At 51.7% G+C, this 22,511-nt stretch overlaps 9 protein-coding genes across 9 annotated transcripts; 4 read left to right on the plus strand and 5 right to left on the minus strand.

Moving 5' to 3' along the window:
• Positions 1-933: 933 nt before the first annotated feature.
• N0V96_002943 (uncharacterized protein) lies at positions 934-1,429 on the plus strand (the record flags this gene model as incomplete). Its single annotated transcript, XM_053189909.1, has 2 exons — positions 934-1,309; positions 1,374-1,429. The coding sequence occupies 2 exons, from the start codon at positions 934-936 to the stop codon at positions 1,427-1,429; spliced, it is 432 nt and encodes a 143-aa protein (XP_053052832.1).
• Positions 1,430-1,581: 152 nt separating this feature from the next.
• N0V96_002944 (uncharacterized protein) lies at positions 1,582-3,325 on the minus strand (the record flags this gene model as incomplete). Its single annotated transcript, XM_053189908.1, has 2 exons — positions 1,582-3,061; positions 3,132-3,325. The coding sequence occupies 2 exons, from the start codon at positions 3,323-3,325 to the stop codon at positions 1,582-1,584; spliced, it is 1,674 nt and encodes a 557-aa protein (XP_053052831.1).
• A 2,446-nt stretch (positions 3,326-5,771) lies between these two features.
• On the minus strand, positions 5,772-6,392 carry N0V96_002945 (uncharacterized protein; the record flags this gene model as incomplete). The annotated part of the gene is made up of 1 exon (XM_053189907.1): positions 5,772-6,392. One exon carries the CDS (start codon positions 6,390-6,392, stop codon positions 5,772-5,774), a length of 621 nt encoding a protein of 206 aa, XP_053052830.1.
• A 2,261-nt stretch (positions 6,393-8,653) lies between these two features.
• On the plus strand, positions 8,654-9,149 carry N0V96_002946 (uncharacterized protein; the record flags this gene model as incomplete). Its single annotated transcript, XM_053189906.2, has 2 exons — positions 8,654-9,060; positions 9,128-9,149. 2 exons carry the CDS (start codon positions 8,654-8,656, stop codon positions 9,147-9,149), a joined length of 429 nt encoding a protein of 142 aa, XP_053052829.2.
• A 2,290-nt stretch (positions 9,150-11,439) lies between these two features.
• On the minus strand, positions 11,440-13,059 carry N0V96_002947 (uncharacterized protein; the record flags this gene model as incomplete). The annotated part of the gene is made up of 5 exons (XM_053189904.2): positions 11,440-12,136; positions 12,200-12,310; positions 12,428-12,498; positions 12,555-12,728; positions 12,784-13,059. The coding sequence occupies 5 exons, from the start codon at positions 13,057-13,059 to the stop codon at positions 11,440-11,442; spliced, it is 1,329 nt and encodes a 442-aa protein (XP_053052827.2).
• Positions 13,060-13,879: 820 nt separating this feature from the next.
• N0V96_002948 (uncharacterized protein) lies at positions 13,880-14,797 on the plus strand (the record flags this gene model as incomplete). The annotated part of the gene is made up of 1 exon (XM_053189903.2): positions 13,880-14,797. The coding sequence occupies one exon, from the start codon at positions 13,880-13,882 to the stop codon at positions 14,795-14,797; it is 918 nt and encodes a 305-aa protein (XP_053052826.2).
• Positions 14,798-15,562: 765 nt separating this feature from the next.
• N0V96_002949 (uncharacterized protein) lies at positions 15,563-17,225 on the minus strand (the record flags this gene model as incomplete). Its single annotated transcript, XM_065756681.1, has 2 exons — positions 15,563-17,037; positions 17,090-17,225. The coding sequence occupies 2 exons, from the start codon at positions 17,223-17,225 to the stop codon at positions 15,563-15,565; spliced, it is 1,611 nt and encodes a 536-aa protein (XP_065614448.1).
• Positions 17,226-18,327: 1,102 nt separating this feature from the next.
• N0V96_002950 (uncharacterized protein) lies at positions 18,328-19,116 on the plus strand (the record flags this gene model as incomplete). Its single annotated transcript, XM_065756682.1, has 1 exon — positions 18,328-19,116. The coding sequence occupies one exon, from the start codon at positions 18,328-18,330 to the stop codon at positions 19,114-19,116; it is 789 nt and encodes a 262-aa protein (XP_065614449.1).
• A 221-nt stretch (positions 19,117-19,337) lies between these two features.
• Positions 19,338-20,496, minus strand: N0V96_002951 (uncharacterized protein; the record flags this gene model as incomplete). Its single annotated transcript, XM_065756683.1, has 3 exons — positions 19,338-19,761; positions 20,040-20,047; positions 20,491-20,496. 3 exons carry the CDS (start codon positions 20,494-20,496, stop codon positions 19,338-19,340), a joined length of 438 nt encoding a protein of 145 aa, XP_065614450.1.
• Positions 20,497-22,511: the final 2,015 nt, after the last annotated feature.

A 22,511-nucleotide genomic window follows, 5' to 3' on the forward strand; every position in this document is an offset into this window, starting at 1 on the left:
AGCGCAATGCGACGTACCGCTCAGTAGAGCTTGCGACATGCTCTAACAGTTGTACTTTACTGGGATCGTGCCTTAATTACTTTTCCAAAAAGTAATTCTATAATTTTGGTTGGTTGATTTAAGAGTTTGACGGGGCTTACTGAAGTTCTACTCGACCGTGGTATGTCTTGGACTCTTGTTCTTCAATCCCTATGTTGCTTGCCTCTGAATGAAAGAAAAGAAATACGCTGCGTCAAAAGGAAACAATTCGCTCACCTGAATGACCGTCGCCGTTCATGCGGCAGGTGTTTTGCATCCGAGGTAGGGGGAGGGTACCTGCCCATTTGCCGCCGTGATGTAGTCCTAAGGGGAAGGTATTGAGAATTGTGGAAAAAGCTTCAAACCCCTGTTCAACTCGACCACAAGATCTAAATAGCATTTTCAATGGCTACATTCAAGAGCATCACGGAGTAATTGTTTCAGAACCGATATGAAAACATCACTTGCCCGCCTGGCACCTGATTTAAGGTCACCTGCTGTGCCGCACCAGTCCTGCCGAAGCCTGTTTACGAAGACGCCCGACCAGCAAGTAAAAGATTATGGCTTGGCTGCTTTAGCACAGCTGCATGAATGGGCAACAAGCTTGGCCAAAATCCTTCATTCGATCGGGCTACCTGCCTACTGAGAAAGAGTGCCGGAGTTTCGTGACAGTTCCCGGAAGCGACTCGAGCAAGCGTCAGCAGATGGTGGTGGCAGAATAGGCTGATTCTCTCGAGTGAAGTAGGCTGACTTGATCAGGCAAAAATCACGACATGAGCATTTAGGTACATGACTAGGCGCAAATTCATTACATTTACAGACTTCTGCCAGGTTTTGCGACAATCTCCTTCTCTCAAGTTCACAGATCCTAGCTGACAATATCCGCTCATAGCGACTCTTGGACTCTCCACAACCATGGCAAGCACCCAAGGACCCCCCGACAACAAAAGCTACACCCCATCCGTCCTCAGCCAAGATACCCTCGTCGCCTCCGAAACTACCTCCCTCCACCCACCCATCAGCAACGCGGAAGGCGCCACCGACCGACCCATCCGCGGCACCGAGCCCCAGCCCGCCCGCTCCGATAACTACCACTACGTCTCCACTCGCGTCGTAAAGGAAATACCAAAGGCCAAGACGCCGACCGATACGACAAGCGCGTTGAGCAAGTTCAAGAGGATGCTGAAGCCGCCTGTTGTGAAGGCGGTTGAGGCTCTGCCGAGTCATGAGGGGAAGTCGTATCATGTTGACGAGGAGGGAAGGATTATTGATACTACGGTTCGGAGGGCAGGTGAGTTTCGCGAGATGCCGATCAGCTTTCTTCGCTTGTGTGCTAATGTGGTTGATTTCTACAGGAACATCGCGGAACGTCTTTGCTAATGGCGATGGTGGCGGCGGCGGCGGATCTTGAAGGGAATTGCAAGAGCTGACAGGACATAATTTCACACACACCGAGCGATCTGGAGTATGACAGCTTTTGTACGATGAAAATTGATTCCGTTTGGTGTCTAGAACTTTTAAACCAAATGTCCAACTAACTTCTTGTCCGTGCCTTCCACAAATCTAAGCAAGCCAGAACCAGATCTTTTGAAGCAGGTTCTTCGGGATCGGCTCCTCATCGAGCTCCGCCATGGCTTCCATCTCGGCAACGCCGGTCAAGACATCTACATCGGCCACGTTGCGGGCCATGGGTGTACGGAACCAGATCTTGTGCCCAATGTACAGCACGAAAAAGATGGGCAGGGTAATGTAGGCAGCCAAGAAGTCCGAGACGCTCCAGTTGCCAGGGAAGAAGACCTGGAAGCCGTTGGTGAGAGTCAGGATTATGAGGAGACCAAGGATGAACCAGGTAAAGTAGGGCTGGAGGGGCGTCTTGAAGGGCAGGCGGTGCACCATATTGTGGTAAATCATAGCCTTGCGGAAGCGGAGGTAGGTGATCATGACGACGATCCAGGCGATGAAGCCGGAAATGGTGCTAATGTTCATGAACCAGGTGAAGACGGTAGAGGTTCCGCTGCTGACGGTGAGGTAGGAGAGCAGAGCAATCGACCAGGTTCCGAGCACGGCGGTGTAGGGAACACCACGCTTGGTTGTACGGGCGAAGAAGCGAGGCGCCTGCTTGTTGAGGGCCAAACTGTAGAGGATACGGCTACCGGAGTACAAGAAGGCGTTGCCCGCACTCCATGCACTGGTGAGGATTGCGGCGTTGATGACGTGGTTCAGACCGCCGATGCCAGCACGCTGGATTCCGATAACCCAGGGAGAAGCAGCGGCGTTGGAGGAGGGGCTGAGGAGCCTCTCGTCGTTGGAAGGGGTAATAGCACCAATCATAAGGGAGCCGAGGCCGTAGAAGATGGCCAAACGCCAGACGAAGCGACGAGCAGCCTTGGGAATGTTGCGGCGAGGGGCAACGGTCTCGCCGGCCGCGAGGGCGATGAGCTCGGGGGAGGTAATGAAGGCGAAACCGGCGCGGACGAAACCGGTCCAGTAGGCCAAGAACTTGCCAGTGTTTCCACTGACGAGATATGGTGTAATTGCGCCTGGGTCGTACCAGTAAAGGAAGCCGATACGACCTTCATCAGGGGCACCGCCGAGAATAATGACGAAGCTCACCATAATAAGACCCAAGATGGTGATGAGCTTGATACTCGCGAACCAGAACTCTGCCTCGCCAAAGACTTCAACAGCGAAAATGTTGAGAGCGAGGGTGACGAGCAAGATGATTGTAATCCAAACGGCCGAGGGAACGGGTGTTTTCCAGTAATCGAGAAGGATTGCGCCGGCCGAAGCTTCGGCGCCGACGAGCATGGCGTATGCGTACCAGTAGTTCCAACCGGCGGCGAAAGCCAAACTGGGCTCGACGAAGCGTTCGACAAAGTAGGGAATCGAAATACCCTTGAGCGGAAGGTAGGTGGCCATCTCTCCGAGATTGTTCATGATGTTCCACACGACAATCATCATGGAGAGGTATCCCATGAACAGCGGCGCGGGGCCAACTGCTGAGAGGATACTGCCTGAGCCGACGAAGAGACCGGTTCCAATGCTGTAAGTAACTGTCAGTTTGCGCTTACTTGAACCCAATTGAGGGCGCGCAGGAAAAGCGGGAAACGTACGCGCCACCCAGTGCCAGAAACTGAATGTGTCGGCTCTTCAAGCCACGCGACAGCTGGTCATGCGAGTTGACCAGGTCGTTGGGGTCGCTGAGTGCGGCGAAGTTGACGTCGCGGGGGTAGGACTCCCCATTGTGCTTGGACTCGACGTCGGTCAAGGGACCGCCGCCTCTGTAATCTTTGTCCGCAGTCTCCATTGTCGAATCGTAGTTGTGATCAACTGGGCTCGACTCTGGTTTGGGCGAAGACAAGAAAAAGCAGAAGAGCAGTCGAAGGGGAGAGAGTTTGCGATGTGGGCGGGCGGGTAGCAATGGTATATTAGTACGGCATCTTTTTTTTTCTCTGGTCGCAGGCAAGAAGGCTTGTTGGTGGGCGTCCCCGGCGCAACCACGGAATGATTCTAGAACGCGAAGAGTAGAACGACGCGAACAAAGGGCCAAGCTTCTGGCTGAGGGGGGAATGGCTGCAGTATTATGGAGTCTGGGCGATGAGCAACATGGCGAAAGATTCCCGTCTGTCGTGAGACGGGCTGCTTACACTACACTTGTACGTGGTCCCCATGCTTGACCAAGCAACGGAAGCTGCCTCCGTTGGTTTCTGCGAGTGTACGGATACTCCAATCCATTGTTTCTTCCCGCCGCGCTCCCGCGCTGATGAATCAACCCTTGTGGAATGCCGACGTGACGTATTGATGGTATGCTGTGCTCCTCTGCGGCGTCGGTACTAGGTATTCGACAAACTGACTGACTCTGCGGTATCTGCTTGTATGCCCAGGCGCGAGCTGCAACTGAACCCTTGCTGGAAGTTGTTTGGAGGCGAAAGGCGCAAAAGGACTTCTCGGCACTGACTGGTGCAGAAGGCGGGCAGATCCAGTCATGGGGAAGAACTAAACCGAAAGCAGAAACCTGGCAGTCCATCAGCTGTTTCTGTGTGGTAACGTTTTCATGGTGAACCCATGGGGTAAACTCGGACGGAAGGCTTATCTACTTGGCAATCCACACGACATCCACACTCGGCCACACATTCGGGCACACCGTATTGATAAGAGGCTAACGTCCGAGGATGGCACATGTTATTACTGGAAATGAATTGCTGAGAGACTGAGATCGTGAGGGAAACGGGGTGGCTAAAGTGGTTGCAGTTGTCACCGAGAAAATCTGCGGTCCAAATTGGAGAGGCTCAGGCAGAGAGTTGGGGAAACTCTGAACAGTACGTACCTCGCGGAACAACTACAAGCATCCAAGCCGCAGCTTACCTAAGACCGGTACTTCAGTACTTGGGTCCACCACGGCAGTACGAGAGTAACGAGACCCCATATCACGTGGTCACCTGTCCGCGGCTGCATCTCAGACTCCTTCACTCCACGACGGGGTAAACACCGATGGTACCCGCCCTCATACCAAACTATCACGTAAATTTTTCGTCTTTTTCTCCAGAGTCCCTTGAATTTGGGCGGCACGAGCACTCGTCAATTCCCATCAAATCGCGCAAATTCCCAGTTGCAGTGTGTCACCATGCTCGGCCTGGCCTCTCGGTCCTGGGGAAGCCTGTCAGATGTCTGATTGGATGTTGGCAAACTTGTCCCGAACGACGTCTCTAACACCGATGTCGATGTTCACCAAATACCTGAATCGCAAAGTAATAATACGGAGACTTCGCGTCTTAGTCTGTCGCGTTGCTGGAGCTGCCTTGTGCCGAGCCGCACCTTCGATAAGGATCGCCTGACCAGCACGCAATGATTGAAACGCCCACTTTTCATAAGCCCAAGTTTGAAGAGGAAGGCTGACTTCTGTGCCGCCGCGGTTGATACGAGACGAATCCTATTGCGAGAAACCTACTGTCGGCGTTCGCGAACATGATTCAACTCGGTTATTTCTTCAGAACAAGGGACCTACAAAGCTTATCAGCCTTGACCGGGGAGCTGGAAAGGGTAATTGATACCGCCCATCTCCAATTCTATGTATCAGTCCCCGTTGTCTGGTACCCTTGATGCGGACCGGTGGAGGTCCAAAGTTGCCGTTTCCCCCGCATCCAGCACGCTGGCCAAGAGAAACGGAAAACTGATCCGACACCAGCTCCTTTGACTAGTGCCTTGTCGGCGACCCATCCCGATCCCGATCCCGACTTATAAGTTTTGTTAGTTACGAGGTGGCTCAACTTCGTTCTTCTTGGCCGCTCAGAGATACGAAATATCTACATGAGCCTGTTTGACTCAAATGTTTTAGTCTGGGCGTCAAGCCTGCGTCACACACGCACACACACGATAACGACGGGGCGAACCCCGTCCAGGCTTCCACATGTCCGTTGCGCCTTGCACGCGCCCTTTAATCACACGTCCCCCACGAGAAAGCACGCCACTTTGCTGGTCTGGGTCCGGAGCCCCGGATTCTGATGGCAAGCACGAGGCTCATCTCGGCCAAACCACAATGGCGGCGGATTCCTTGGTGGTACAGAAAGTTGGGGAGACGAGGTCCAACCTGACAATTTTCATTTCCATTACGTTTTGGCTGCAAAAGCTATCGATCCTGCCTTCTCCTATACCCACATTCGTCCGCAAATTTCTTCACAACTATTACACCTCGACAACACCAATTCTCTTAGTCCGAACACCGAACACATCCCCATCTCGGTATACACAAGTTTTCAAAGAGCAAGCAAGGCTACGGCACCAGCGGCCATCGCCTGAAGGATCGAGCCACCGTGGGCGTTCGCTCCGTTCACGGTAACTGGCGGCGGGCGGGCTGTGGTACTGTTCGCGGTGATAGTCGGCAGCGCAGCAGTCGTCGTTGGCGTGTTGGAAACAACCGGAGGTGCTGGAAGAGAAGTGGTCGGTTTAGGCACAAGAGAAGTCTCTGCTGAGGTGCTCCCAATTTCGGAAGTGAGGGTGAAGGTTGCGGTAGAAGTCGAGGCGAAGAAGGACGTGGAAGTCTCCTCGTCTGGAATCGACTCCGTGAAGAAAAGGGTGGACGTCACCGTCGAGCCGGGTTCCGTGTTGACACCGCCCGGACCGACGCATTGCTTGCCGATCGGGCAGCACGCATACTGGCCGTTGTTGCCGAGCCAGCACGTGGACGTCAAGGGGCAGCCACCCTGCTGGTCTGGGCAGCAGGTGTAGGTCAAGGGAATGCAGCCATCGCCGCAGTCCTTGCGGCCAGACTCGCTGCACGGGATCTCTACAATCTGGCGCTTGAGAGGAGAGAAGGCCTCCTCGGCGAGAGCCAGGGCCGGAAGGGCCAGAACAAGAAGTTTCTTGATCTGGAACATGATGGCTATTAAAGCGAGTGTGTTGAAACGAGAGTGAAGGGTTGTTGGTAAAGGTTGAGCTGCTTGATGTCCGAGATAGCCTATCATTCCCTTCTATTTTCTTTGGGAATTCTCGTGCTTAAGTACACGGCGCACAACGTAAGGCTGTGATATTGGGCTCTGTGCTACTCCTCCTCGGAGATGCAACATTTCAGCTGCCACACTGAACGGAAATGAGCAGCCAGCAATTACTCAGTGGCGCCCAATTGAAGGCATCACAGCAGTGCCATACAGCACACTGCGTTTTTCTGTTCCTGCAGCTAAACTAGCCCGCGATGTCAGAGTCCTTGCCTAAGTGGCCGTTGAGCAAAGTTAGAGGACGTGATGGTGGCGTCGGGAACTAGGGTCTGGGGTTAAGCAATTGCTTATTTTAAGGGCTCAGCTTTCTTGTGGCTGTAGGTAAGCTTGGGGAAGAGTTACCCCGCGCGTCGATAACCACGATCTCTTGAAGCTGTCAGGCTGGGTGGCTGGGCTGATTCGAGGAACACGATCAACCAGATCATCAGAACCCCAGACACGGGGCTTGCTTATGGGAGTCTGTCTGCCTGTCAAACTGCTGCTAGCACTGCAGCCAGGACTTAGTTCCTGTTGATTGTGCATTGTTGCGGCAGGCTGTGAACATGGTCTCGTGCTGCCGAATCAGATTTAAGCTTGTTTTTCAGCTGCCGGCAGCTAACGTTGTTTTAATTTGACTACGGCGAGTGGCTTGCAATGTCGTTGTCGTGAGAGCCTATATTTCCCTCCAATTGGCATATCCAAAATGATGCTTCCCGAGTCCCTCTTCCCGCCCTGGAAACCTTGATGCACACGTAGAAGATGATGAGATTAAGGATGTCTTGTCCTGACTTGGCCGTTACAGTTGGTCTCAGCTAACATCTTGTCATTTACCTAACTTGCGGTCATACTCACTGACCGAGCATCGTGCGCTAAGACTCCGCCTAAAACCACATGTTCATGAAGCCATTTTGCTCGTCTTTGGGTCTCGAAACAAGTCATCCGTTGCCTCACAACCATCAGGAAGGCAAGCCATAATCCTATCTCCCGCCCATGACGCCCTACCCGTTTGCCTACACATGCAGGCGTCGTGGCACACATTTCGGACCTGGCCCACCCACTCCGCCTCAGTCACCTGCACAAGCAGACTCAAACGGCCAATGAGATACCGGGGACGATTAGACAACTCAATGGGGCCGTCGTCAAAGATGAATACCGGTACTCCATATGGTTTAAATCCAGGGGTCTTTCATTTGTGGGTGGCCCCTGACGTTGATGTGCCTTAGCCCCGACTTGACGGGCGTTCGTGTCCGACTAGCCCTGCATTGTACTTTGCCTCCACGCTGTATTCACAGTCTATCGATGGGCAATTTATTGTAGAGTTACTGGTAGTGAATCCTTCTTTGGCTTCGTCTTCGTGTTGCGTACCACAGATGTCGATCGCCGGTGAGTGATGACTGTTAACAAACTCCTCGTTCGTATCACCCACGAGCGGAGGCTACAATCAAACAGCGTCAGCACTAGATGAGGGCTGACAGTGACATACCTTGGAGATAAGCGAGGAATTAGCAAGACAGAAGTCAAAGTGGCTTTCCAAGGCAGAATTGCACCGGGAGTAAAGGTGATCTTACGCATTACCTCAACATTCAGCCGGGCATATTATTGGTGAATTCGGGATAGGTATACTTCTCATGCAGCATATTCTGGGTAAGTGCTGTAGCTTCAGAACTCTGGTAGTCTATCAGTACTCCAGAGTGGCTGATCACGGCCATTCTTTACCCGGCATCTGGATGTAGGCTCAAGATCCCGTTCACTATGTAGAGTCTCACAGGAGCGAGACTAGCGGTCACATGCTGTCGAATAAAAAGTCCCACCGAACTCCGACCATGATGTCCAAGGAGCCTAGGAGATCTGGATCGCACTCCGAACTAAGAACGGCGGGCCTCGGTTGTGGGGTCCCGGCGAACTCAAACTCGGCGCCGGATCCGCAAGCCGAACGCTTCGGAAACTCGGCACGGTCCGCCCTAGCAACGCGCTAATGACGTCCTTGCCGCTCACCAAACCCCCATTCCTTTTCTTCCTCACTTCACACCTCTTTTGAACGATTGCAGAGATCCCAAGCCCGATCGAAACCTCCACAATCGTCAAGACTTGACTTGTCACGTCCATCAAGCGTGTAATCTGCAAAGCTTCCTGTATTCTATATCTCAGTACCCTGTTTCATCATCATGTCCGGAGCCAGAGCCGTCGTCAAGACGTTAGATCACCTCGTGCTCACCTGCGCGAGCGTCCCAAAGACGGTCCAGTGGTACACCAAGTACCTCGGAATGAAGGCAGAAACATTTACGTCGCCGTTAGATCCATCCGTCCAGAGGCACGCGCTCAAGTTTGGCACGCACAAAATCAATCTGCATCAGCAGGGCAAGGAGTTCGAGCCAAAGGCCAAGACCGCGCTACCAGGCACGGCTGACCTCTGTTTCTTGGTGGAGGATGGCACCGGTCTTGAAGAGCTGATTAAGGGATTCCAAGGAGACGGCGTTCAGGTTCTCGAGGGCGAGAAAGTGGTTGCGCGAACGGGCGCACAGGGCCCCATTCAAAGCGTTTATGTGAGGGATCCTGATGGAAACTTGATTGAGTAAGTACTTCTCAGTGTCGGATCTTGATGATATGTCACGTGAAAGAACTAATACCAGTTTCCGTAGGCTTTCCCATTACAAGTCATAGGTGGCTGTCTACATTATGTGCATAATTGCACAGCCCAGATGGCCCCCAATAATACAGCAACGTCGGGGATTTTGAATTCTGAACTTGAGAGCGATGGTCACTCGCTAAGTATGGCCTGCTCGTTTTTGCCTTCTCTCGCTTCTCGAAGTAGCTGATCAGGAAGATACTTGAAAGCTCCAGAACGCTCACTCCACACATGACGGAGAAACCCATGTGGAAGGAGGGTGCATATTTACCCACATCGAGGATCACAACTGTAACAATTAGAGTCTCTTCACGATATCGAGGTCAAGATAGTTGCAGACCTGGAACCCATGCAATGAAGGCTTGGCCTAGAGTCTGTGCAACTCCAATAACGATTGCACGCTCCTCCATGTTCTTGTGCATGATCTCAATAGCCCATGCCTAGTCGACGTCAGTGAAGAGATCAAAATGACCGCAGATAAAGAGATCTCACGAAGAGGACTGGCCAGAAGCCCCACTAAGCGGCGTTGAGGACATATCCTACAAAGGTCAATGCGAGGCCGGACTCGACTGCTACCATGATCATGCCGATGAGGTTGATGGTCTACAGCTTATTAGCGACATCTAGGTAATGCCTGATTTTTCCGGTACTGACAGCTGGAACCAGTAAAACCTGCCACATCTTTCCCAGGCCATCACAGACCCAGGCATACAAGAGAGTAGTCACAAGACCGACGGCTTGTGCTGCAGTGGAAAAGAGATTGATCTGGCAGACCGTGAAACGGTTCAAGGACTTAAGCCACACGGAGAAGTAGTTGAGGGGTTGTGTGACGACACAATGACAACTGTGATTTATGTCAGACTGTTCCGTCCACAGTAGCGAGGGACACAGAGAACACACATCAATGCGAAGCTGAAAACATAGATTGGCCAGTTCGTGAATATAGCTAAAACCCTAGCTTTTGTCAAAGGATCGGGTTTGCGCCGGTCGATGGCTTCCATCCGCGCAATATGCGTGACCTGCTCACCCGGGCGCATCCAGCGGGCTCTGGTGATATGAAGGTTGTCAGGGACGGCGAAAAATCCCCAGATGGGTGCCCAGATGGAGAAGATGCCAAAGACAATGAAGAGCCACCGCCAACCTGGGAGACCACCGACTCCATTCAGACCTTTGTAGATTGCGGCCTGGAGATATCCGCTGAACATGGTTGCAGCATAGCTAGCCGGGTAGAAGATTGAAATCCGCTTAGAGAGTTCTACGGAACGAGGTTAGAACAAAGAAATGAGTCTTCGCAAAATGGATGCTCTTACCTCGAGGGGTATACCAGCTTCCCATGATGGTCAAAACGCCGACTACAAAGGGGCTTTCGAGGAATCCAAGCAGGAATCTCATTGCTGAGACTTGACAAACATCTTTGACGGCGGCAAAACAAAAGGTGACGATGGTCCAGAGAAACTCGGCCATAGGTAGGTAAATTGAAGGGCAGACTACAAGTTGTCAGTCTTTTTGGCTAGAGATAAGAACAGATTGTATCTGAATAACCTACAACGGGTGAGCAGGAATTGAGAAGGGATTTGGCCGACTAGATATCCGCAAGTAAAAAAAGTTTGCAGCAGGTTATACTCGTTGCCTTGAAAGCCAAGGTCCTCTTTCATACCACTGACATACGCATTCGCTACTATCTGTGAGAATTTGAGATGCTTCAGAACCTTAGTATCAGGATTTCTGCCGTTACTGATGTTGCTTGAGTCGAGTAGTCTAACGAAATATCCGAAAGTCGCCCAGCTTCTGTAGTATCAACGGTCAGTACAGCTCGGAGGCCAAAGTTAGAGTTTCAGTGTACGCTACAACACAAAGAAGTCAAGGCGTTGCACAAGGCGGTGTTCTTCTTTTGTTCGAGTACCATCCCATACGACACCCCTTAGGAGGTCCCATCTCATTGATGAGGGTTCTTGTGGCCCAGGAATCTCACCGTCATCTTTTTTTGATCCATGTTTGGAGTCCATGGCAGTTCCAGGTCGTTAAGTGGATAGTCGTGAATGTAACCTGGAGGATGTCACACAGGAGAGAAAGGTATTTCGAGATGAAGGAGACATCAAAACCCCTTTGCGTCCCTGATAGTCAGGGCGAGGCCGAAAGAGCCCATTCTCGGGCTGTTACCGAGTCCTCGGAGCTGATGCAAATTTAGAACGAATGACAACATAACGTGTCTAGTGGGGTTTGCATTGATTGGAGCCAAATACTGGTTCTTGTGCATTCTCCGGGAGCCATGTCTGGCAAATTTCGAAAACCACCATGTTCTCCTCTTTCATACCAATTATGGCTCTATTTATATTTGAGGTGACTTCCAACGTGGTCATTGCGGAGATGCTTCTGATCAGCACCGTACATCCTCTCACGCAAAGTGATGCCATCTCCCGAGAGTCCGTCATGCCCATATAGTCCTCTTTGACGGAGCTCAGGCACTAGCAAATCTACCAAATCTTCGAAGCTTCCAGGGCTTGTGACATGGCCTACGTTGAAACCATCTAAATCTGCAATTCTCACCCACTCTTCGAGGAAGTCGGCCACTCGAGCCGCCGATCCGAGGGGTACAGGTCCGTTCCCGCCGATTGCCATGGCTTTTCCGATATTGCGAGGTGTCCAAGCTGGGATGTCGTCGCCACGATACTTGAGACTACTAACCAAAGAGTGAACCCGCCCGTCAATTGTAGCATCGTCTGGTCTTATTTCTGCGTCGAGATCGTACTTGGCGAGGTCTATTCCAGCATTACCTGAAAAAAAAGCAAGACCAGCTTCGAAGCTGGCATATTCCAAGGCTTTGCGGTACTTTGCACTAGCTTCCTCATCTGTTCCTCCAATGACTGGTGTAATGACGGCGAAAATCTTAACACTACCAGGATCACGACCAGCTGCGGCTGCCTGCTCGCGGATGGCAGCTACGCGGGGCGCCAAGATGTGAGGTGATAGCCCCGATATCATAATGCCTTCTGCATGTTTGGCAGCGAAAGCTATACCAGCGCTGTGAAGCTTTCAGCTTAGAGTGGGCGTGTGAAGCATATGGGAGCATATGGTTCGTACTTACGATGATGTCCCTGCTTGAAGCAGGAACGGAGTTCTTTGAGGTGAAGGGTGCAGAATGTGAGGGGCGTCCACATTGAACCTTGCCGTATGATGCTTGACCCACCGGATACGACTGGGATCAGCGTAAATATTGTTCTTTGCATCTTTTTTGAGAGCATCGTCTGCCCACGAGCCTTCCCAGATTCTGACCTCTTAGTCTTAAACCTTCATTACACTCGTATAAACTTACTCGTAGAGCAACTCCAAGTATTCATCAGCAGCGGCATATCTCTCATCGTGTTCGACATATGAGACGCCGACCTGGTGAACATCAGCCATGGACCTTCATACCGAAGTCTCTACGTAGTTTAACTTACGGCCTTAGCAGCAGATTCCTTGAAAGAAGTGACGATGTTCCAGCCAAATCGTCCCTTCGTAAGATGGTCGAGGGTCGAGAACCTCTTTGCGACGACGAATGGTGCTTCGTAACTCGTACTGGTCGTTACGATGAACCCAAGTTTCTTCGTTACAGCTGCCATCGCCGTCACCGGCTACTCATAGTGTTAAGAAATGATCAACGATGGAAACATTAGATCCGTTGCTTACAATAACAGGGTCACCCATGGGAAATTGGCAACTTGTCCGTATCGTTGGTTCGGCGCTCCCATTGTAAATATCGTGCTGACCATAAGTATCAGCCAGGATCAACGCGTGAATGTCCCCTCGCTCAAGTGTCTGCGCGAGATTGGTCCAGTAACTGAGATCCCCAAACTTGTCGGCGACTTCATCTTCGCCCCTGCGCCACTGGCCGAAGCAAAGGTGGCTCGGCGTGAACATGTCAAATGCATTGAGAATGATTTGCCGCCTGGCAGGAGGTTGCATCTTGGCGGGGTAAGCTTGTGCTGCGTTGAGTCCTGCCGATGCTGCACCTGTTACCATCGGCAAAAGAGGTTGATAAATAATTGCGTAGTTGGTCTTCAAAGATCACGCAATCAACCTGTAGCCGATTTCGGCAGTAGGTACGAATACTCGATTCTCGCACTTTCTTATCAGAGTCAGAACCCGGACAAGACCGGGATTTATCAAATTCGCAAGCTAGACTCCGTATGGCGTATCGTGGAGAATTGATGCATCCTTGGTTACATGCTTGTTTGGAACCAATGGAGTCTTTCTTCCCCTCATATAATCACCGAAGGGAATTTCCTGCCAAGTGACTGACTGCATTGCGCTATATGCACAATCCTATTGAATTGGGAACCGGGGTTATTTGCAAGCAACAGTGATAGTTGCGTCATCCACGTGAGATACCGGTAATCGACGATAACGAGGATAGAAACTCAATCGCATTCTAGAGCAAGACCAATTGGAAGATTTAAGAGTCATTGTCTTTGTTTTTGTGATCAACCATGGCGCCAGGCGCGATCCTAGACCCGTCTATCGATACTGCGAATGCCCTTTCAGCAGCTGACAACAATATTCTTCGAACCATCAACCCTCATTTCTTGATAGAAGAGCATCCGATTGATGAACACCAAAGTGTTCGAGCCATAGTTGTGGGTGCCGGCATTTCTGGCATAACCGCTGCCATTCTACTCCCCGCTAAGGTTCCTAATCTAAATCTCGTAATCTACGAGAGAAACAACGATCTTGTAAGTCGATGAAGAATGGTATTGTGAAGCACTAGTCACTGATACGTGAGGTAATGAAGGGAGGCGTCTGGCATACCAACATCTACCCTGGTGTTCGGTGCGATGTGCCCGCTCATGCCTACCAGGCTACATTCGCCCCATCGACAGATTGGACTGAAGCGTATGCCACTGGCTCTGAGATTCAATCTTACTGGCAAGGTGTTGCGCACAAGTACGACGTGCGCAAGTTCATTCACTTTAAGCACAGCGTTACGTCTGCGGAATGGTCCGAGGAAAAAGCTAAATGGATCGTTAAGATTCAAACAGGCGACGGCGTAATCACTGACGAGGGCAACTTCTTGATAACTGCCACGGGTCACTTTAGCGACCCAGAGCTTCCTCAGTATCCTGGAATCGACAAGTTTGAGGGTCACTTGCGACATACCTCAAATTGGGACCCTGAGTTCGACCCAAGGGGCAAGCGGATTGCAGTCATTGGGAATGGCGCTTCCGGGCTACAAGTGCTCCCGCAGCTACAAAAGATTGCTGCAAGAATTGATCATTATGCCCGCAACAAAACGTGGGTTGCAGCGCCAATCGGAGGAGAAGACCTGGCGGACTTCGTCGCAGAGAACATCGAAGGCGCGCGGACAGACCCCGAGAAGTATCTCAAATTCCGTAAAGCTCTGGAGGCAAAACTTTTCAGCCGCTTTGGCGGAATCTTCAAAGACGGACCTCAGAATACAGCGGCTGAAGATTACATCAAAGAACTCATGAGAGCACGACTGGGGGCCAATTCCGAGCTTGCTGATGAGATTATACCTGAATTCCCAGTAGGCTGTCGTCGGCTGACGCCAGGCCCGGGCTATCTCGAGGCACTGACTGCGGAAAATGTTAACTACATCACCGAGCGAATCTCAGAGTTCACTGAAACCGGAATTCGGACTGTGGATGGTGGGTTCCCTTCCCTGCTCATCGTGAAAGCTTTTTAACTGACAGTGATTAGGTACTCTTCGCGAAGTTGACGCTGTGATCTGCAGTACAGGTCACGACATCACATTTAGCACTCAGTTTCCAGTCATTTACAAGGGCCTTGACCTCCAAAGGGCTTGGAGACCTGGTGGAAAGCCAGGATTCCCAGACACTTACTTGGGGATGCTTGCTCCAGAGGTTCCGAACTTCATCACAGTACTCGGACCAAACGCCACAGGACCAGCAGGAACGCTGTGCCATGCGGTAGAGAACCAGCTCACATACGTCGCCAAGATACTCCGAAAGTTTGCAACCCAAGGCTTACGGACCATAGCCCCGACAACAGCTGCAACTCAAGATTTCCGAGCCTACACTGAATCCTTCTTTCCGCGCACTGTCATGAGCGAGCACTGCAGCTCGTGGTACAATGGCGGGATCAAGGGAGGGAGGATCCATGGTCTCTGGCCCGGCAGTGCTGCTCATGTTGACCTGGTTCGGAAGGATCCGAGGTGGGAGGACTTTGAGTACACCTATCAGAACCCCCAGGGAAACAGATTTGGGTGGCTGGGGAATGGCTGGACCAAGAAAGATGTTGCAGCTGCTCATGGCGACGCTGGGTTGGAATTAGATCTGACTCCTTGGCTGGAGAAAGGCGCTTTGAGTGGTGACGTGGACCTGAGAAGCTACCATGAGAAATGGTGGGTTAGCTAGTAGTTGTTTCTTTGTTGCACTTCATTCAAGACTGAGCATCTAGATGTCATTACCATTATGAATACTATACGTATCTAGCTGCAGGAACTTAGAGCTCCGGTCTTTTGAAACGCAACTTCGGTGGGGTCCTCGCCACCCAACTTGATATCAAAGCTGGTATTCCATCCATCAGCATCGACGCTTCCACTGGCTGTGTAGACCGACCACTGGCCTTGATCTTCTTCAGTGGCTTGGAAGTTGATCTTTTCGACGTCAAGCCTAGGAACAATCACCCCCTGCCTGCGGACCTCGTGAACCAGATCCATAGTCAGGCCATCAGCAGTGGCGGGCACACGGTCCTTGCGAACAAGAGCCTTGACTGTGACCGGCAGCTTTCCATCCGCGACATTTCCAATGCAGGACTTAGACTGCTGGTACAGGAGGACATCGCTCATGGGATATCCGTTGCCAGCGTTATCGTACGTGATGGTCTCGTTGGTTGACGGCTTCGTAACGTGGATGTAGAACTTGCTGATGCCCGTGTCAGGGCTGATTACGGTGTCGAACTCCCACCAGTAGAAGCTCTCCCTCCATAAGCCAGAGGCGCTACCACCTTGGAAGATCGCCTTACGGGTAGTAATGACGGTTGATCCGTTGCCGTTGCGGTCAGCGTACGTCAGCTGAACCGAGAGATCATTAGGATCCCGGCCAGTGACCGCGGTGGTGCGGATGCGAATGCGGCCGCCGAAGGACAGGTTGCCGTCGTCCTTGAGGAAGAGCCCGCTGATGTAAGGCTTAATGTCTGTGGCTACGATGGGGTCGCTGAGCTTAACGTTGGCGGGGACAGTATCAATCATACGACTGAAGATATCGGCGCAGGTAGCCTGGAAAGCGTCAGGGTCGGCCATGGCTTGCATCGTCTTGTTTCCATCTGCAGCGAAGATACGCTTGTCTGAGTTGAGGGTATCGTTTGTGCCAACAACCAGAGGGTTCTTGGTTGTGCCATCCAGATATTCAGTCACGACGACGTTGTCGAACTTTGCAAATTCGGTATCGAAGTGCGCTACGGTGTCGTTATTGGGGTCCGCCGCGACGCCGACGATCTCGGGGAAGTCCATGCTGTGTACACCTCCAAGAGTATGACCGCATGCAACCATGGCAATCATGTCGCTCTGAGAGAAGCCTGCCTTGGTGAAAGCCTGCTGGGTAGTGTTGAGATCGGTCTGAGGCTCCGGGACACCGGCAGGGCCGGCCTCTTGAGCGTCAATACGGCCGGCTCGGAACGGGATTTGGATCCCGCCGCAGGCAAAGCTGGCGACGAGGACACTCATGGCCAACAAATCAGAGGCAGAGGCGCGGATGGAGTGGAAGCTGCTGAAAAATCCGAAGGTGTTGTTGAAGGCGCCTCCGATGTTCTCCGGGCGGTCCAACTCGAAGAAGATGGACGCGTCCAAGCCACCAGTGCCAGCGGCAGCATCGTGCGTAGCCATGTCGTGGAAAGCGGCGCGGATCCATTCAGCAGAGTTCTGGCGGCCTGGAATGCTTGTGCCGAACCCGCACGTAATAACGCCTAATGACTTGTCAGTAGTTGATCAAGGTTCCGTGGCAGAAATGCAACTGACCATCGATGAAGCCTCTTCGAAGGTATCCGGACTGGAGAGAGAGATGATCCTCGAGCTCATCGTACTGAGAAGGCCAAACATACTCCGTCGCGGCGATGGACGCTAGCGCGAGCGTGGAAAGAATGCCCTGCCTCATGATGGGTGCAGTCCGATAGCGAACGACTAGAACGAAAGGCAGTTGCGCGACCAAACACTCAGTTCATCTAACATCGCGCCAGCCCTCAGTCGCTTTATGGGTTTCCAGAAAAGCTCTTCCATCTCGGCAATGCAACGTTGGACGGGGCGACCCTTGGACCCTGCAGTGATGGGACGGAGACATTTGGGCGCTTGGGGGGACAAGATCTCGTATTCCTCTTTCCCACCAAATTATTCTGGTTCTTTTCAATGCCGATAGCGAGCTCCTATTATCCCATCGGTTCCTACCGTTGTGGACCACGCCCAGAAATGCTTGAAGTTCAGTGCTGGTCTAGTTCATTTCCCGAGACAAGGCCTCCCTAGCTTATCCCCAATGCATCGTGGGGAATAGCCTCCTGCCCAATAAGGCAGCTGTAATTACCTAGCACACATCCAGAAATACGAACGACGTGGGCGACGATCAACGCACCGTCGCAGCGTGCTGTAGCTTGTTCGTGTAAAGATGCTGCAAGTGCGGACGCCCTACCAGATCTGGATTACTCGACATGGAACTCGGCCGGGATCATGGCGAGGGGAATCCGAGATATCGTCCGACAAGGCGATCTGAGAAAGTAGTTCTTTCGGGACATGTAGCCGTGAAAGCCGGAGAATGGCAGTTGTGGCTGAACGTCTGAACACTTAGGGGATATCTTCTGGTGCGGAAGTTACCCACTTTGTCCACACAATTTCGGGGCTCTCAATAAGGTTGGCAGAGAACCTACTACGAAACTTAATTGCTCAGCACCTTCTTGGGGAACAAAGTCATCTTCGCCCAGGGGTAAAGTACTTACATTATGCGGTAAGAATATGCAACTTGGCGCTGACCAAGTCGCATCCAGTGTAAGGGTGACGGAAAAACGGCTGCCCGAAACCTTTTCTTCCGGCTCTGGACTTCTTCCGTTCCAGTGCGTGTCGGGATTATGCCGTCATCGAAGTCAATTGAGGAGCTAACGCTTGGGCGCTCTCCGAGCTTTCGTTGAGAGTCCGACATATCTCCTAGTACCTTTATGACCTCTTATGATATCTCAACTCAGGTACTACGTGTATAAACACAACGATTCAACATGGGCGACGCTTCAATTCTTCACATGCCGACAACCCTTATATTTGGGGGCAATGGCAAAACCGCCCGTCAACTGACAGCAATCCTTCGGGACGCCGATACCCCGCACACCATCTTCAGCGTTATCCGCAATCCGGAACAGATTCCGGACTTGGAAGCCATCGGCGCAAAGCCAATTGTCCAAGACATCTCTACCGCTTCTGAAGTCGACTTCATCAAAATCATTGAGGGCACCCGGCCCGACGTTGTGGTGTGGGCAGCTGGCGGCAAGGACCCCAAGTCCGCTGAGGCCGTTGACCGGGATGGAGCCATTCGCGCCATGGATGCCCTGGCCAAGGCCAATGTGGTCGCCAAACGCTACATCGTCGTCAGCGCCCTCGACGTCCGCGACCGAGACAGCAAGCCCGTTCCGGACTGGTATACTGATGCCGATGAGAAGCTCAGCGACCGTATGTGGGGTATCATCGGTCCCATTCTCCGGGCTAAGCTAGCGGCCGACACGGAGTTGAGGGTGGGGAATGCGGCTCGCAAGCTTAACTACACCATTGTGAGACCGGGTGGCTTAACTGAGGGACCCAGCACCGGAAAGGCACGGGCAGGAAAGGTTGGCACCGTCGGCATGATTCCTAGAGAAGATGTCGCCAAGGTAGTCTACGCGGCGATTCAGAATGAGAAGACCTACGGGCTGGCATTCGATGTGTTGGGGCCCAAAGACGACAGCCCAACGATCAAAGAAGCTGTTTCACAGGTGGCAAAACATCACGAAGATACGTTTGAAGGCTACTATTAGGCAACCAAAACCGATATGTATAAATTCATGACTACTTCTGATCTTTGGGTACAGTAAGCATTCTTGCCAGGGTCCGATAATTCCAGCAGACATGCCATCAACTCAGTCGGTTGCATCTACGCCAGTAGCGGCTTGTGCCGGTGCAGCGGGCTTGCGGCCAAAGATGGCCCAGCTATACCAATAAGTCAGTGTGTAGACAGAAAAGTGCGTGTATCTCCTACTCACATCGTGAAATATGCGTGGATGTTCCGGTCTCCGAGGTCCTTACGTGCCTCCATCGCAAGAACCAGCACTTCCTCCTTGGTCCAGTCCAGCGCCCGAGTTAGAGGTGCCATGATAAAGGCTTCCCAATGCGGGGCCATGTTTTCATAATTCCAAGCGCCGAGTTCCTTGTACTTTGGATCCTTCGGCCATGGGTTAGTAGGCCATTTGTACCTTCGGCACTCTACATCCTCAAAGCCGACCTCAACCATGACATCCGCCAGAAATCTGAGGTTCTGAAACGGCCGACCGAAAATGTTAGCAGCCTCTTCCCATAGATTCAAGCTCTTGACGAGTGCTGAATCTGGTTTCAGGGTGCCGTCGTCAGAATGGGCACCGGCGTTGATCTCGTTGAGCTCAAAATAGCCACCGGGGTTGAGGTTGCTATCAAGACATTTTCAGTCAGCCAGTGCCTATTATAGACAATTGTATATCATTGTTCTTACTCGAAAGCTTGCTGACAGTATCGCTTCCAATCCTTCACACAGGAATTCATCATGCGACTGTGAATGTAGTCGAATGGGCGCGAGTAAGTCCAGGGTTCCTCAAGATCGTCAACCTCGAACCGAACGTTCGGCGGGACACTGTTATCAAGACATTAGTCAGTGGGCTTCCAACCTGCGTCTTCGTGATCGAGCATGAGCTAAGGTTGATGGGCGTACAAGCCTGGCTGGGCCGGGGACAAATCGATGCCCAGGACCTATGATAGCACGGTTAGAAACTGCCGCCTCGGCCTCGATATTTCACATGGACTCTTCTGACTCGTACCTCAGATTCCGGATGGTCGTCGCCAAAGTCGATGGCCCAGATTCCAGAGCCGGTGCCAACGTCCAAGACTCGGCCTACCTTGTACTCCGGGTCATTAGGTGGCGCCGCCCCCAGACGATTGTCGAACATGCGAATGAAGAGATTGTGTTGAAGGTCTAACACTCAGCAGTAATTAATACCATGGCCTCAACTTTTGATGCAGATCATCTCTAGAGGTGCCGACTATGATTTATGGATGTGCGAAACAGGAACGCACCCAGTCTGTCATTCTCCTGCTCATCGTTTGGGATGTAATATTCTATTTTGATTAGCAAATGATTGAAGACGCCGGTTGGTAGAACGTACTGCCATCCTTGTAGCGGTGGTATGTTCGGCCGTTTTCTAGTCTATAGTCGAGGATCGAGCTAGAAAGACTGGCGCTTGAAGATACAACACTCGACTAGGTCGACCATTAGAAAGACCCTCACCGCAAGAGTAGAACTGTGGAGTTTAAGAGAGTATTACACCTCTGGTTGACTGGTCATCATCTGTAGTCTGTCGCAGGAATAGAAAGGTAAGCTAAAGAACATATTGTCACATTCCACGCATATTTATGCCCTGCTTGTCATTGAAGCTGGCTCTTACTTCGTCTGCCGCAATGGAATCACGGTCATCGATGGCAACCTGGTGCTGCGCCGCGGGCACTGGTGGAGGGCTGGTAGACCCCGTGGCTGCTGCCGTCGGAGTTGTATCGGGAGACTGAGACATGCTGGACAGAACTAGCAAAGTAACCCGGTAATTGATGAATTTCAGTCTGAGGTAGTTGAGGTGGATAGATAAGTAATGAATCTAGTAGTGCCAGGAGCAAGTTTGATCGTTGATGAAGATAAAGAGCCACTCGCTACATAACATCCTTTCGAGTTGAATGACCGGGATGTGTTGTTACCCCTCTCCTTGGCTGGAGACAATCATGCATGTTTGCGGCGAATGTCCCAACCAACATAATGTTCGTGGAGGAAACTCCCAAAAGGACAAAGTGACGCGCGTATCAGATCCGAGGAAGTATTGGACAGTGGAGCTGTCATCTGCATCTTGCTAATCCTATTTTGGTACCAATTCAATCCCCAGAACACCTATGTCTACATTTTCAGGCGAAAAGATTGAATCCATGCGAATGCTTGAGTTTCCGATACGGAAGAATTTGGTCGTAACAGATGCTGGGGACTAGTGCCGTTCTTAAGTTCTGTGGTAAGTCAACCATTAATGTCGAGTAAGTACCTAGTAGAATCAGGATCAGAACACAAAATCAAAACATTGCATTTCCTTCTCTAGCTAAATATCATGTGAATGCGCAACTTCAACGCAGGCCATGAGAAGCCCGAGGGTTGATAATCGCTAACCTGCATTGAATGCTGTCTCCCCTCCCCCCTCCATGACACATGATTGCATAACCCCTCATAGGTCAAGGCAATCTCAGACCTCGATGACCTGTTGCTGAGTCACTTAGCCGCGACTCCCTCGACCGCAGGCTTCCTACCGTGTACAGACCAGCTGAGTCGAGAATTAGTCAAATGACGTGTCTGCTATGGAATCACTTACATCGTTTGATATGAGTGAATACGAGGGTCCTTCATCTCATTGCGGACTTCCGTTGCAAAGGCTATGACCTCGTCTTTTGTCCACTTGTGAGCTCTCGTCAAAGCACCCAGCATGAAACCTTCTAGTCCAGCGACGGAGTTATCAAGGTTCCAAAACCCATGTTCTTTGTGTTTCGTATCGCGAGGCCACGGGTTGGAAGGCCACTTGAACACCTGCACGTTGATGTCTACGAATCCGGCCTCGGCCATGAGGTTCTTTAGAGTCGTGTTATCCTGGAATGCATGCCCAAACATGACTGCCGCTCCCCCCCCCACAACTTCGAGAACCTCATTAGGGCGGCATCGTCAGCAAGCGTCCCATCGTCTGATTTGCAGTACAAGTCGACTTCGTTGAGCTCAAGAAACCCATTGGGGTTTAAATTGCTTTAACGATCGGACGATCAGCATGACAGAAGGTTAAGTTGGTTGAGATATTCAGGGAACTTACTCGAAGCATTTCTGGATATATTCCTGCCAGTTACCGATGCTTGAGGTCATCGGACGACTGTGAATGTAGTCGAAGGGCTCAGAGAAAGCCCACGGCTCCTCGATATCATCAATCTCGAACTTCACATTGGGGGGACGCTGTAATCGTATTAGTGACATTTGCAGCAGGGGGTTCTGTGGCAGAACTGGGCAGAGCGTACAATGTTGGTTGAATGGGTGAAAGGTCAACCCCAAGGACCTTGAAAGAAACAAACAGGTCAGCAGTCAAGGTATGTCTCCAACGTTATTTCAAATTACCTCAGA

This window comes from Colletotrichum fioriniae (genome assembly GCF_027942845.1).
Source record: "Colletotrichum fioriniae strain IMI 355084 chromosome Unknown scaffold_3, whole genome shotgun sequence".
NCBI lineage: Eukaryota > Fungi > Ascomycota > Sordariomycetes > Glomerellales > Glomerellaceae > Colletotrichum > Colletotrichum fioriniae.